Genomic DNA, 14937 nt, shown 5'->3' on the forward strand with positions numbered 1-14937 from the left:
GAAGTGTTGTTCTAAAGACTCTTGCTTGGTGATTTTTCAGTGTGCAAATCCTGATCTCCTATTTGTTTTTCTTTTTCACTGTGCTAGCGGAGATCTCACTGAGGTCACCGCAGTTCAGCCTGCCTGAAAACGCAGCCTCAGTGACTGGAGGTAACCTCGATGAGGTTACCGCCGGTCACTGAGGCTGCATTCGCAGCAGCTAGCTCAGTCACCAGTGGTTCTCAGCCTGGATGGTCACATCTTGGCACCGTCCAGGTTGAAAATGGTTTATCCCCCATGAATTACGGCGTGGGCCAGAAGGATGGATAGGTGAGGGATATTGCTGTTTTTATTTTTGTTTTATTACAGAAGACGAGGGTATAGACGTTAGGTGAGTATAACTGTGTTAGTTATTTTTAATTTTTGATAAAAAAGTAAAAGTGTTTTGTTTTATTTCAAATAAAGAGCTTTATTCTGGCGTTGTATTTATTTACCATACAACTATAGGATTAGTAATGGATAGGTGTCTTATAGACATCTCTATATTACTAATCCATGGGCTTGATGTCACCGGACAATACAAAGGTGACATCAACCTCACAATTATGAACTCCACTTGCCTCCATTACAGAGCAAATGGAAAAGCCAGACAAAGTGCCAGAATTGGCACATCTAATAGATGTGCCTTTTCTGGGCAGCTGCAGACTGCTATTTTTAGGCTGGGGGGGCAATACCCAATACAAGCCTGAGAATACCAGCTCCCAACTGTCTTCTTTAGCAAGTCCTGTTATCAAAAGTGGTGGCGACCACATGCCATTTTTTAAAATTATTTATTTAAATAATTAAAAAATACGGCGTGAGGACCCCTCTATTCTTGACAACCAGCCTTGTTGAAGCTGACAGCTGAGGGTTTCAGACTTCAGCTGTGAGTTTTGTCTGGCTGGTTATCAAAAATACAGGGGAACCCATGCCAGTTTTTCTTTAATTACCGTATATCTCGAGCCAAGATTTTCAGGCCACTTTTTTGGGCTGAAAGTATCATTCTCAGCTTATACTCGAGTCATACGCAGGGGTCAGCAGGGGAGGGGGAGCGGAGCTGTGTAATAATACTCACCTGCTCTTGGCGCAGTCCCTGCACATCTTTTCCCCAGAGTCGGCAGCTTCTTCCTGTAGTGAGCAGTCACATGGTACCGCTCATTACAGTAATGAATATGGACCCCACTCCACTCCCATAGGGGTGGAGCCGCATATTCATTACTGTAATGAGTGCTACCATGTGACTGCTCACTACAGGAAGAAGCTGCCGGTGCTGGGGAACAGACGTGCATGGACCGCGCCAGGAGCAGGTGAGTATAGCGCAGTGCACGATATTCACCTGCTCCCCGTTCCACCATCGGCGCCACTGCGTCTTCCGCATCCTCTGCAGTGACGCTCAGGTCATAGGGCGCGATGACGCGATTAGTGCGCGCCGCCCTCTGCACTGACGCTCAGGGCGGGAAGACACAGCGGCGGTCGGCGATGGAATGTGGAGCAGGTGAATATAGCAAGTGTCGGGGGCCTGAGAGCTGAGTATGTGATTTTTAATTTTTTTTAATCGCAGCAACATCATATGGGGCAAATATCTGTATGGAGCATCTTATGGGGCCATGTGCAGCATTATATGGGGCACATATCTGTATGGGGCCATGTGCAGCATTATATGGGGCAAATATCTTTTTGGGGCCATGTGCAGCATTATATGGGACAAATATCTGTATGGAGCATCTTATGGGGCCATGTGCAGCATTTGTGCAGCATTATATGGGGCATATTTTAAAATGGAGCATCTTATGGAGCCCATCATAAACTGTATGGAGCATTATATGGGGCGTATTTTGTATGGAGCATCTTATGGGGCCATCATGAACTGTATGGAGCATTATATGGGGCTTCTGATTCAATATGGATATTCAAAAACACAAACAACTGATGTCTCAATTAATTTTACTTTTATTGGTATCTATTTTTATTTTTTAAATTTACCAGTAGCTGCTGCATTTTCCACACTAGGCTTATACTCGAGTCATTAAGTTTTCCCAGCTTTTTGTGGCAAAATTAGGGGGGTCGGATTATACTCGAGTATATACAATATTTATTTACAGTGCAGGAGCCAGCTGATGAATACTCCCATCAGCCGCTCCTGCTCTCACTGTTATTAGTTGTAGCAGGCGTCACATGATGGGAGCATTACACCAGTGACTGGAGGTAAACTTCATACCTCCAATCACAGCTGAGTGCTCATGCTGTCTTTTGACAGAGTGTGAACGGCGGCTCTCTGACTGGTGGGGGTGATTTCACCACCGATTAGAAGCCGTGTTTACTGTGCTGTCATGCACATGACAGCGTGGCAAAGACTGGATGTTCGGGCCCCGGTCTAAGTTCAGGTTTGGGTCCGGGTACTGTTCTGGTACCCGAACCCCTACTCTTTACAACTGTTTGGTCGAACCCACTGGACCTGAACATCCAGGTTTCCGCCCATCTCAATTTATGAATTCTCTCAACAGCAATTGGAGTTCAAAAGATTTGTTGGTGCTAGATACAATATTTTATTCCCCGATCCTTATCTTAATATTGAAATAAGATAAAATTCACTAAGATCCATGAAACAAATATTTCCAGGTTTTTCATTTTGGTTAGCTCTGGTTTAGAAATCATACCTGTTACTCATATTTGTTGATAGTATTGAAAGATAGGAGACAAAAAAAGCGCAAATAGGGTCTTATCCCCAGGATTGTTCTTAATCAATTGTGAGAGAACTGCTCACCTGGTAGTACACAGTACAAGCGTGTAGTTGTCAGCTGCTGCAGATCCACAGGTCGGCGTAGCGACCTCTCAGAACCGTTATAATAAATGAAATGTGGATTACATCTGCGCTGCTGCAACAAAAAATAGATCCAGATATACTGTTAGGGTGTTCGGGTGGTTTATTCAACGCGTTTCGAAGCTCAAAGGCTTCTTCTTCAGGAAGTTTCCACACAAAGATATCTTTGTGTGGAAACTTCCTGAAGAAGAAGCCTTTGAGCTTCGAAATGCGTTGAATAAACCACCCGAACACCCTAACAGTATATCTGGATCTATTATTTGTCGCAGCAGCGCAGATGTAATCCACATTTCATTTATTATAACGGTTCATATTTGTTGATAGATGTTTTCAAAAATCTAATTTTCAAGTACAATGTCTAAGAAAATATTTTAGGCAAACAAATAAAGACACAAAAAATAAAACAAAGAAATCACTTAGTAAAAGGTGTTGTTTATTTTGTACATTTTGTGAATGGTGGGTGCTCACTGTGATGGATGCACTGTTGGGTTAGAGGGTGAAGGTACAAAACTTGAATTCAAAATGACTTAATGGAAAATGATCAATAAACAAACAATCATCTGAGAAATTAGAATTGGAACAGAAATGTGATTATCCTTATCAACCCAACATTGAACCATAAAACAGACATGACTTAAGCAAAAACATAGCTACAAAATACAAAACAAAAATCCATCTGAGCTAATGTTGCCATTGTCGTGGAGAATGTTAAAGTCAAAAGTCTGATAATTTGGACTAATCTTGAAGCCCTCTCTTACATTTTTTGCTAAAAATTTTAATATAACATTTTTTGCTACTATACTACAATTGACATGCTTGTTTTATCACCCACAAAATTATTTTGGGTGATATTATGGCAAATTTAAAAAATATTTTATTTAGTTAATTTGTACCACACACTTGCAAAGTCTCAATTTGAATTGGTTACTAAATCAACAAATTTAGTAGAATACTGATACACTACATTTGTCTCAGTTTGTGACATTTCTAGAAAATCTTATCAATGTTCAGTTACGGGGGGTCGGCTAGTGTAATCTCAACTATCATAGAACAATGTGGCAATGATGTTGGTGAAAGTTGATGGCTCCACTTTGCTTTCTATGGAGATGGCACGGTTCACAATTCTCTATCACAGAGTTAATTTCCCTACAATAATTAAATTAACAATTTAAGAGCTGCTGTAATTTTAAGAGTCCATGGGTTATAATGCATAGACCAAATGTTATCGCAGGTACAACCCATTTATTGTCAGCAGGCATTTGTTCTTATGTTATCATATGTAGCAAGAAGAAGTGCCTCAAGCAACGAGAACGGTTTAGACATTGCAGACAAAATTGTCTACACTTCAAGAGGAAACATAAAATCAATTTACAAATACAAGTTACAAAATGTGAATCATGTTATTAAAAAATAAAGAGGCACCAGTGGTGAATTATTACTGCTGCATTATTTTCACTCCGAAGTTCTTTGTTTCATTTTCGACATTAACATGGAATATCCAGGGGCTGAAAAAGATGGAAAGGAAAGTATCAACATTATCGTGCATCCAAATATGCCCTAATGCCCAAAGTTATTGAGTTTAACTATGGGAAATTAAAAGTATAGTTTATCCGCCATTGCTGGACAAAGCTCTGTATGCTCTTTTTGTATGATTCAGTTATCATGGGGAGGTAGGAAGGGGGCGCAATAACAACTCCAGAAAAGATCCCACTCCCCACTAATTTTGTAATAAATACAGCCTGTAGCAACACCTGCGTAAATGCATAGGTGTAATTCAAATACTAGTAAAATACAAATGAACACATGCATATTTGGCAAAATGTTGTATGGCTAACTATTTTTTTTTAAAAAAAGCACCGGACTACATTTTTTGTTGCCTAAATCGTAAGGTTAATATTCTCACCAATCGGAGACTTCTCCAGTTTCCAGCACCACTCTTGTCCTATTCTCCCTGGATTAATCTGGGGTTTATGTGTGAACAGAAAGCGCTGCTATAATGTAAATCTTTTGAAAGAGGCTTACATTGTAAAAGCTACTTCTCGCTCACACATAAACCCCAATGTTTCATGGATTCAGCTTCATAATTTTTAAGGCTGAAGATAGATTTATTCCCTTGACGACATTTGAGGTAAGTTTGCATCATGGTCAGGAAGGTGTTCTGGCAAAAGGACATAAATTTACGTCATGGCGATCATGCGGGCACAGGAGCTGTGCCTGCGCGATCGCTGCCAGCTGTTTGGCTTAAATGAAAGCCGAGCCTCCACAGTCAGTGCCAGGAGTGGTGCCCGCACCACTCTGGGCCATTTAGCAACATAAATGCCAAGCTCGATAGTGATCGCAGCATTTAGAAGGCAGGAAGAGGGAGGGGCTGCCTCTCCCATTAGAGGCCATGGCAACCAGAGGTCATCATGAAGACATCCGAGTCACCCAGCTATGGTAAGCCTGTCAGACCATGCTCAGAGCATGACATAAGAAGCTTCCGTTAGTGCAGCACTGACAGGTATAATGCTTGTGCAATTCAATTCATGATATCAGCAATCAGAGAAATAAAAGTTATAATGTCCCATAGAGAGACTAAGAAAAAAAGTAGAAAAAAATAAAAATATTTTTACCAAAAAGTAAAATAAATGAAAAAAATGAAAAAATATTAAGCCAATAAATAGGTATATTTATGTAAAAAAATTAAAGTGCACATATTTGGTTTTGCCGCATCCAAAATGACCCAACTTCTAAAACGGACACACTATAACCTCTTCAGTTAACTGTTTAAAAAAAAAATAATGAAAAAAAGGCAATAAAACTATGCATTTCATAATTTCAGCAAAAAAGTGGAATAAAATGTGATAAAGTTGAATGTAAATAAAAACGATATCACTGAAACTTTCATTTTGTCCAGCAAACAAGAGAAGCCACCATACAGTTTCGTCAGCAGAGAAATAAAAAAGCTATAGTGCACTCAGGAAAAATTGCACAACAAACTATGAGATCCAATTTTTCCTACTAGCCCTTATAAAAATTAAAAATGCAGTTTGTAAAATGGGATCACTAAGGCTATGTGCACACATTCAGGAATTCATGCAGAAAATTCATGAGAATTCCGGACATTTTCTGCATGAAATCCGCAAGAAAACCGCATGCGTTTTTGCCACGATTTTGCCGCGGTTTTGACGCGTTTTTGCCATGGTTTTGACGCGTTTTTGCCGTGGTTTTTTCCGGACACTTCTCAATGCATTTTGGAGTGGGAAATCCGCAAAAAAACCGCAAAAAGATAGAGCATGTCCGGATTTTGTGCGGTATGCGTTTTTTATGCGGAAAAAAACGCATCATGTGCACAAAACATGCGGAATTCATTCTAAATGATGGGATGCTTATTGTATGCGGTTTTTTTGCAGTTTTATAGCGTTTTTATCGGGAAAAACCGGGAAAAAACGCGAAAAAACCGCAACGTGTGAACACAGCCTTATGGGGGCGGTTCTGCTGTTCTGGCACCTCAGGTGCTCTGTCAATGTAATATGGCCACAGGGTCACTTATGCTATTACCGTTGTAAAAATGCAAAACTTGGGGCTTATTCAAATTTTTGTGGGAAAAAGTAAAATTTTCATTTTTTCCAAGGAACCAATTTTTCCAAGGACCTCATAGCTTCTCACAGTGACATCACACGCTACTCCAGTAATCACCCTCCCAGGGATACTCCCAGCTGAAGGGCCGGGGCTGCATAGACTTGTCACAAGATTTCAGTGTCTCGCTGTATTGTGCCCACATGTATCCCCTCCAGGGTATAGGATTCCTACAATGGATATCTGTGCACACAGGAACGCACATAGGAAGAAAGATAACCCCTATCCTGTAGTGATTTTATGGACACTACAACAAGAAAGCAAACTAGATTTGTATAATACCATCATACACATGGAAGATCTATAGCTGGAACCCCAAGTCTGCTGTGTAAATTACTTGAAGCAGCGCACACTTTTTTTCCTTTAATTTCATCAATGGAGAGAGACTATTTCTAACAAATACCTGTTTTTTAACTTTGTATTAATATTATCACTGCTATTGTAGTTTTATCTGTACTGACTATGATACACATAATTTCTTTTAAAACATTTATTATTGCATGTTCTTTGTTTCCTTCATTTATTTTGCTTTGCTCACTAGCCATTTAGAGTGCCAGTATCAATCCCTTATGTGGTATATGTTATTTAACCCCTTAAACCATTACTTGCCAAATGAAAATTTTTACAAGTATGGATTTTTCAGAAAAGGGTGTCCCAATATTCAATTAAAAATGACAATGACATGATTTCCTATTTTGAAAACATTCATTTTACAAACACAACACAAAAAATTGGACCTAATTATTAAAATTATAAAATCTTAGTTGCTAGAAGCTAATGATTAGGCGTCCCAAAAAAAGGACATTGGTAGATAATGGATGTTAAAGACCAGAGCTATTTTTGGTTTTGCATTTTCATTTTGTGCTCCCCTTCTTCCCAGAGCCATAACATTTTTACATTTTGGTCAAAATGGCCATGTGGGGGCTTGTTTTTTGCGTTGTGTTTTTGAACGACACCATTGGTTTTACCATGTCGTGGTCGTGTACTAAAAAACAGGAAAAAAATTCCAAGTGCGGTGAAATTGCAAAAAAAAGTGCAGTCCTACAGTGGTTTTTTGTTTGGCTTTTTTGCTAGGTTCACTGAATGATAAAACTGACATGACATTATGATTCTCCAGGTCAGTACGAGTTCATAGACTCCAAACATGTCTAAGTTCTTTTTTATTCAAGTGGTGAAAAAATTCAAAAAACTTTGTTAAAAAAAACCTGCCATTTTCCGATACCTGCAGCGTCTCCATTTTTCGTGATCTCGGGTTGGGTGAGGGCTTATTTTTTGCATGCCCAGCTGATGTATTTAATTATACCATTTTGGTGCAGAATCGATCTTTTAATCAGCCGTTATTGCATTTTAATACAATGTCATGGCGACCAAAAATACGTAATTCTAGCGTTTTGACTCTTTTCTCGCTATGCCGTTTAGCAATCCAGTTAATCCTTTTTTTATTGCTCGATCAGGTGATTCTGAACGTGGCGATACCAAATATGTGCAGGGTTGATTTTTTGTCTTATTTTTTTTGAATGGGGCAAAAGGGGGATGATTTAACCCTTTCAGGTCATGCGCTGTACTAGTACGGCGCATGTCGTGTCTCCCACTTTGATGTTGGCTCCGGCGGTGAGCCCACATCAAAGTCGCGACATGTCAGCTGTTTTGTACAGCTGACATGTGCGCGCAATAGCGGCGGGTGAAATCGCAATTCACCCGCTGCTATTAACCTGTTAAATGCCGCTGTCAAACGCTGACAGCGGCATTTAACAACCGCTTCCGGCCGCGCAGCCGGAAATGAGCGCATCGCGACCCCCGTCACATGATCGGGGGACGGCGATGTGTCAGGACAGTAACCATAGAGGTCTTTGAGACCTCTATGGTTACTGATGCCGGCCTGCTGTGAATGCCCCCCTGTGGTTGGCGCTCATAGCAAGCCTGCATTTCATCTACATAGCAGTGATCTGATGATCGCTGCTATGTAGCTGAGCCGATCGAGTTGTGCCAGCTTCTGGCCTCCCATGGAGGCTATTGAAGCATGGCACAAGTTTAAAAAAAGTTTTAAAAAATATGAAAAAAATAAAAAAAAATATAAAAGTTTAAAATCACCCCCCTTTCGCCCCATGCTATATAAAACAATAAAAAAAATCAAACCTATACATATTTGGTATCGCCGCGTTCAGAATCGCCCGATCTATCAATTAAAAAAAGCATCAACCTGATCGCTAAACATATCTTCACAAAAGTGGTATTATTAAAAACGTCAGCTCGGCACACAAAAACTAAGCCCTCACCCGACCCCAGATCATGAAAAATAGAGACGCTACGGGTATCGGAAAATGGCACATTTTTTTTTAGCAAATTTTTAAAAAAATTATTTTTTTTTAGCAAAGTTTTGAATTTTTTTTCACCACTTAGATAAAAAATAACCTAGACATGTTTGGTGTATATGAACTCGTAATTACCTGGAGAATCATAATATCAGGTCAGTTTTAGCATTTAGTGAAGCTAGAAAAAAAGCCAAACAAAAAACAAGTGTGGGATTGCACTATTTTTTGCAATTTCACCACATGTTAGGGCTTGCGGAACGTCCACCGTGCAGAGATGGAACCTGCTGACAAGTAATGACGAACTATATGGCGGTACAATATGAATACACACACGGGTTAACTTCACCCTGTGTGAAGGAAGCGAACCCTGTTAAGTCACAGGGCCGCGATACCGCACACAAGTGCACAAGAAAGGAGTCTCCGAGCTCAGTCCTAAGACTTGGGATCTGAGTCTGTGTAGACAACTTGCGGTTGACACCGCAACTGAGGTGTCAGCGTAACCAAAATAATAACTAAAGAATGCACGAGAGTGCATGCAATGCCGCACCGGTGGACGCCACTAACCACCCAGGCTTGGGTCAGGAAAGCGCTGTGAAAGCGCACGGCGCCGCACTGGCGGACACAGCACCTAGACGCTGTATTGGTGTGTAACGTGCTGTTGGGTAAGTCGGGCGCTAGACAGCAATCATCCAATAGGGAGGGTTTTTTAAAGAGCGACTTTCACTCACAACACACACACTATAACAAATGTACACTAGCGTATGGCCGTGCGGTCATGCGCAGCTTATATAGCTGCAGCACGTTCAGGACCTTCCAAATAAAGGACCAATGGGAAGCTGCCACAGAAGTTTAGCACCTTCAAGACCTTCCTGGAGGACCAATGGGAACCGCTGCAGCATCTGAGCATGTGACCCTCGATCTCCAACGGGACATCTCACCCCGGGCATGCTCAGAAGGGAAAAAGCAGGACTTAGTCCCAAAAGCATCTGCTCTCCGCTGCCCAGCACTGGCCTCAATGGCAGAAGCTGGAAAAGCAGCAGTAACCGTATGCACAGAGTGAGACTGAGCAAGACGCTGGCACTGATGTTTCCGCTGAGCAGACTCCACTGTGGCTGGAGAAGAATGGGAGACCGCAGCAGAGAAGGTTCGAGATTCCCCCTGTGCAGAGGTGGGAACTCGACACCTAACACCACACTTGGAATTTTGTCCCCGTTTTCTAGTACAAGAAATGGTGAACCCAATTGTGTCATTCAAAAGTTCAACTCGTCCCGCAGAAAATAAGCCCTCACATGACCATATTGACGGAAAAATAGAAAAGTTATAGCTCTGGGAAGGAGGGGAGTGAAAAACGAAAAAGGGCTGTGTCTTAAAGGGGTTAAAGTTTTATATTTTTAATTTTTTTAAAGTTTTAAAACACTTATTTTTTTACTTTTGGCATGCTTCAATACTCTCCATAGGAGGCTAGAAGCTGCCATAGCCTGATTGGCTATGTTCAGATCGCCTCTATGTAGCAGAATTACTCACTTGCTATGAGCGCTGACCACCGGGTGGTGCTCAAAGAAATGTGGCACTGACAGCCATAGAGGTCTCCAGGAGACCTCTGGTTGTCATGCCAACAAACCGGTGACCTGTGATCACGTGACGGGGTTACCAGTGGGCAGATTCCTGGCCCGATGGCCAGAAAGGTGAGTTAAATGCCGCTGTCAGCATTTGAATGCGGCATTTAATGGGTTAATAGCCATGGGTGGATCACTATTCCACCAGTGGCTATTCTGGGCACATGTCAGCTATTCAAAACAGCTGACATGTCCTGGGAAAGATGTGGGCTCAGCGCCGGAGCCCACATCAAAGGGACGGAGTCCGACATCGGCGTAAATGTATGCCCAACATCTGAAAGAGGTTAATAACTACCGTATTTTTCGGACTAAAAGACGCACTTTTTCCCCCCCAAAAAAGGGGGGGAAATGGGGGGTGCGTCTAATAGTCGCAATGCAGGCTTACCTAGGTGGCAGAGGTGCGGTGGCAGAGGTCCGGTGGCAGAGGTCCGGTTGCGGGGGTGTGGCGGCAGAGGAGGCGCAGTAAGCGGGGTCCCTTTCCCCGGTATGGTGATGCAGCAGGCCCGGTATGCAGCAGAGTCGGGTGAATCCTCTTGTTATCGGTGGTGGTGGCCATCTTCCGGAGGCCGCGCGTGCGCAGATGGAGCGCTCTGCTTCCCGGGGCTTCAGGAAAATGGCCGCCGCGATCTCCATCTGCGCACGCGCGGCCTCCCGTGGCCATTTTCCTGAAGCCCCGGGAGCAGAGCGCTTCATCTGCACACGCGTGGCCTCAGGAAGATGGCCGCGCTGTTGTGAATTCTGTGGCTGAGTTCACTTCTGTGGTCACAAGTGGTATTGCAGTCTCTGGGCTTCCTCCCTCAGGTGTTTTGGTGAGCTCGTTGGCTGCCTTGCTATTTAGCTCCACCTGAGTCTGTCTTCCTTGCTCCTTGTCAATGTTCCAGTGTTGGATCTGAGCTACTGCATCTTTCCTTGGGCCTGCTGCTCTGCTAGATAAGTGCTTCTAGTTTGTTTTCTGTTTTTTCTGTCCAGCTTGCTATTAACTTTTGATGGAAGCTCTGAGAAGCAAAGGGGTGCACCGCCGTGCTGTTAGTTCGGCACGGTGGGTCTTTTTGCCCCTTTGCGTGGTTTTCGTTTTAGGGTTTTTTGTAGACTGCATAGTTCTCTTTGCTATCCTCGCTCTGTCTAGAATATCGGGCCTCACTTTGCTGAATCTATTTCATTCCTACGTTTGTCTTTTCATCTTGCTAACAGTCATTATATGTGGGGGGCTGCCTATTCCTTTGGGGTATTTCTCTGAGGTAAGTCAGGCTTGTATTTCTATCTTCAGGCTAGTCAGCTCCTCAGGCAGTGCCGAGTTGCATAGGTAGTTGTTAGGCGCAATCCACTGCTGCTTATAGTTGTGTGAGGATAGATCAGGTACTGCAGTCTACAGAGATTCCACGTCTCAGAGCTTGTCCTATTGTTTTTGGTTATTGCCAGATCTCTGTATGTGCGCTGATTACTGCACGCTGTGTTGCCTGATTGCCAGCCATAACACCGCGCCCACCGATAACAAGAGGATTCACCCGGCTCTGCTGCATACCGGGCCTGCTGCATCACCATACCGGGGAAAGGGACCCCGCTTACTGCGCCTCCTCTTCCGCCACACCCCCGCCACCGCACCTCTGCCACCTAGGTAAGCCTGCATGGTAAGCCAGGGACCCCTCTCACGCCATACCTCTCACTGCACCTCCTGATCCCAGCACCTCCTGATCCCAGCACCTCCTGATCCCAGCACCTCCTGATCCCAGCACCTCCTCATCGGACGGACCCCCATGTTATAAAAAATCTTTTTTTCTGCAATTTTCACCCCAAATTTGGGGTGCGTCTTATGGTCCGGTGCGTCTTATAGGCCGAAAAATATGGTATTTTGTATGCTATAATTATCTGTTTTAAGGGCATATAAATTAAAAGTTTTAAAATTACAAAATTTTCAACATTTTCACCGAAATTCCAATAATTTCACAAATAAATGCAAAAAATATCAGCCTAAATTTACCACTAACATAAAGTGCAAGTGTCACTAGGATACATTGAAGCCTTCCAGAGTTGTAACCGCATAAAGTAATATCCTGGTAGGGAAGGTGATAACAGACTTGGGGATGAAGGGGTTACGATATCATGCAACTTTTTGCTCTATAAAAATCACACAAAAAAGATAAAAGAAAAAGAGGACATATTTGATTTTGCATAAATTTCATCAACTTGTGAGTGCATTTTTGAAGAATTTGGCAAAAAATAGTGATGAATGAAAAAAATTGTAAATTAAAAATATGCAAATGATGAATCAAGGTCCTCTCTCTAAATTTCAGCTCTCTCTGAGCTAGTGGATGGGGACTAGTTTCTGCCATACATAGTTCACTGAGAGATTAATTCCTGCTTTTACTCTCTCTGTAACACACAAACAGAAGCAATATTGTACAGCAGTACTGAGCCATGTGCCTGTGAATCCAGAACTGAAGTGAAATGCATTTTCTGAGTGCTGCAGCACGATCTGCCTGTGTCTACCTTTGCTGAACGCTGCTGACTCCTCTTCTTACTTCTCTCTCCATAGAGTTAAATGGCTGTGTAACCTAACACCTCACCGTGAAATCAGTCCATCTTACTTTGATAAAGACAGATTTCAGCTGTTATTCAGAGTGGATGGTGAGTTCGAGGCAGGTGGAGGGGAAGAAGTAGCTCATAAGTGGAAAAAGATGCAGATTTCCGTGATAAGATATCCTGAAAGGTTTTGTATATTTGGTATGCAGTTAGTAATAATCTCATGTTACCCCCATGCCTATGTTGGCACAAAAGTCTTTCTGCCATGTTAGATGACAAAGGTAAGGTAAGTAGCGCGATGGAATGGGAATGGAATTGTGGTCCTGGAGCTACTAGTGACACGTCTTATTTACAGTTGCAATCATATTTATTTTGCCAACTAATGCCAACAGTAGCCTCGAATGTGCGTGCTCAAAGAGTTCATTGCTTCAGACACAGTATGCACAGATAGTCTCCTATTCTTTTTTTTTTCCATGGATTTTTTTTTTCAGGCTGACAAGTTCTTGATGTGCATTCCCACAAGAATATGCACAGATCCATGACAGTATTTTATCTAGCACCATATGTCACATTTCAAATCATCATCACATGCTGTTCACATTAGAAGAATTGAATAACATATTTACCTAGCCGGGCATGTCTTTGAGACACCTAGAGAAAAAAAAGATATATTTGTGATTGGGATTATTTGCACTAAACAATGGTATTCTGTCACATGATTGATGACTCCATATTGTTTTTTGCTCTAGTCTGGGAAAGAATGTGTAAGATCAATAATAGCTTAGTTTCATGCTAGAATCCTTTGCGAATAGTGTGATGCTGAAGTTTAAACACCGCAACAATGCATTGGGTGGTTTGCCATGAAGATGTTTGCAGTTTAGAAACACTAGCTTATTTGCACATTTTTCAGCTGGAATTTTTAGTATATAATGCACCCTACTGCAATGTGTATGCAACCCCACACTGTGACTAAAGTTTGCTAAGCAAACATTGACAGACTTGATTGATTTTTTTTCAAGGAACAAAACAAACCTTTCTATACACTTGCTATTTTTGTCTAAATAACTAACTAGAGCATCTGGAGGCTAGAGGAGCCATTAGCAATTGAAAAAAAAACTTGAGTGGTACTACCAATGTAATCAGTATTTAACTGCCATTGTATATTCGGTTTATTGGCATAATTTACAAAATTTCTGCTGTTTGTAATAAACCAATCAACTAAAATTAGTTTAACACAACTAATGGCCACTCCAGAATACTTAGAACTTCTAAAGAAAGTTTGGTGGACTTTGAAGTATGATTGAAATCATTGTCCTTTTGGAAGATCCAATGACACCCAAGCTTCAGCATCCTCACAGAAGACATGATGCTTGTCGCCTAGGATTTCCGAATATTGGATTGAATTATTTTTTTTCCTCTACACACTGCAGGCTTTCATTGCCAGAGGAAGCAAAGAAACATCACTGAGCTACCACCATGCTTTACTATATACTCCCCAAGACTACTACTGATTCATAGGTTGGAAAATTTCCCCTTTTGTTTCATCAGTCCACAGAAAAGAATCCCAAAACTTACTCAAAACCATACAATTCAGAGTCAGAGAGAAATTTTCTTGTGTTTGTAAGGCAGTAGAGGTCTGCATCTTGGATCTCAGGAATGGAGATTTTCAGCATTTTGTATGTACCTTATGGTGTAAACTGTAACATCAGTGCCTGCTGCCACCAATTTTTGTTGCAACTCTTTTGCACTCATTCAGTGGCTTTGGACCACTTGAATCTTCAGGAATCTGAAGGCATGAAGGCAGCTGGTGATGGTAGCCAGTGTTTCTTTAGCTTTAAATTGGAAAACTATGCTTCGAACTGTACAATCATGCCATTGCCATAAGTAAACTGGTGTTTGGCTATGTGGTAAACTGGTGTTTGGCTATGAATCAAGTTTACAGCCAAAGGGAACACTAAAGGTTAGAGCTCCTAGACAGTAACCATTACCGTTGCCCCCAGGATATTCCCGGGCACCACAATACCACACATGG

The 14937-nt window shown here is 41.9% G+C and overlaps 1 protein-coding gene across 1 annotated transcript in view; it reads right to left on the reverse strand.

Moving 5' to 3' along the window:
* Positions 1-3255: 3255 nt before the first annotated feature.
* Positions 3256-14937, reverse strand: part of TGFBI (transforming growth factor beta induced) — a 203286-nt gene continuing 191604 nt past the window's right edge. Inside the window, exons 16-17 of the mRNA XM_069763923.1 lie at positions 13532-13556; positions 3256-4344 (exon numbers count right to left, since the gene is read on the reverse strand). Coding sequence (XP_069620024.1) covers positions 4292-4344; positions 13532-13556 — 78 coding nt within the window. The 3' untranslated portion in view covers positions 3256-4291. The remainder of the gene's footprint in view (positions 4345-13531; positions 13557-14937) is intronic.

This window comes from Ranitomeya imitator, chromosome 4 (assembly GCF_032444005.1).
Source record: "Ranitomeya imitator isolate aRanImi1 chromosome 4, aRanImi1.pri, whole genome shotgun sequence".
Classification (NCBI taxonomy): domain Eukaryota; kingdom Metazoa; phylum Chordata; class Amphibia; order Anura; family Dendrobatidae; genus Ranitomeya; species Ranitomeya imitator.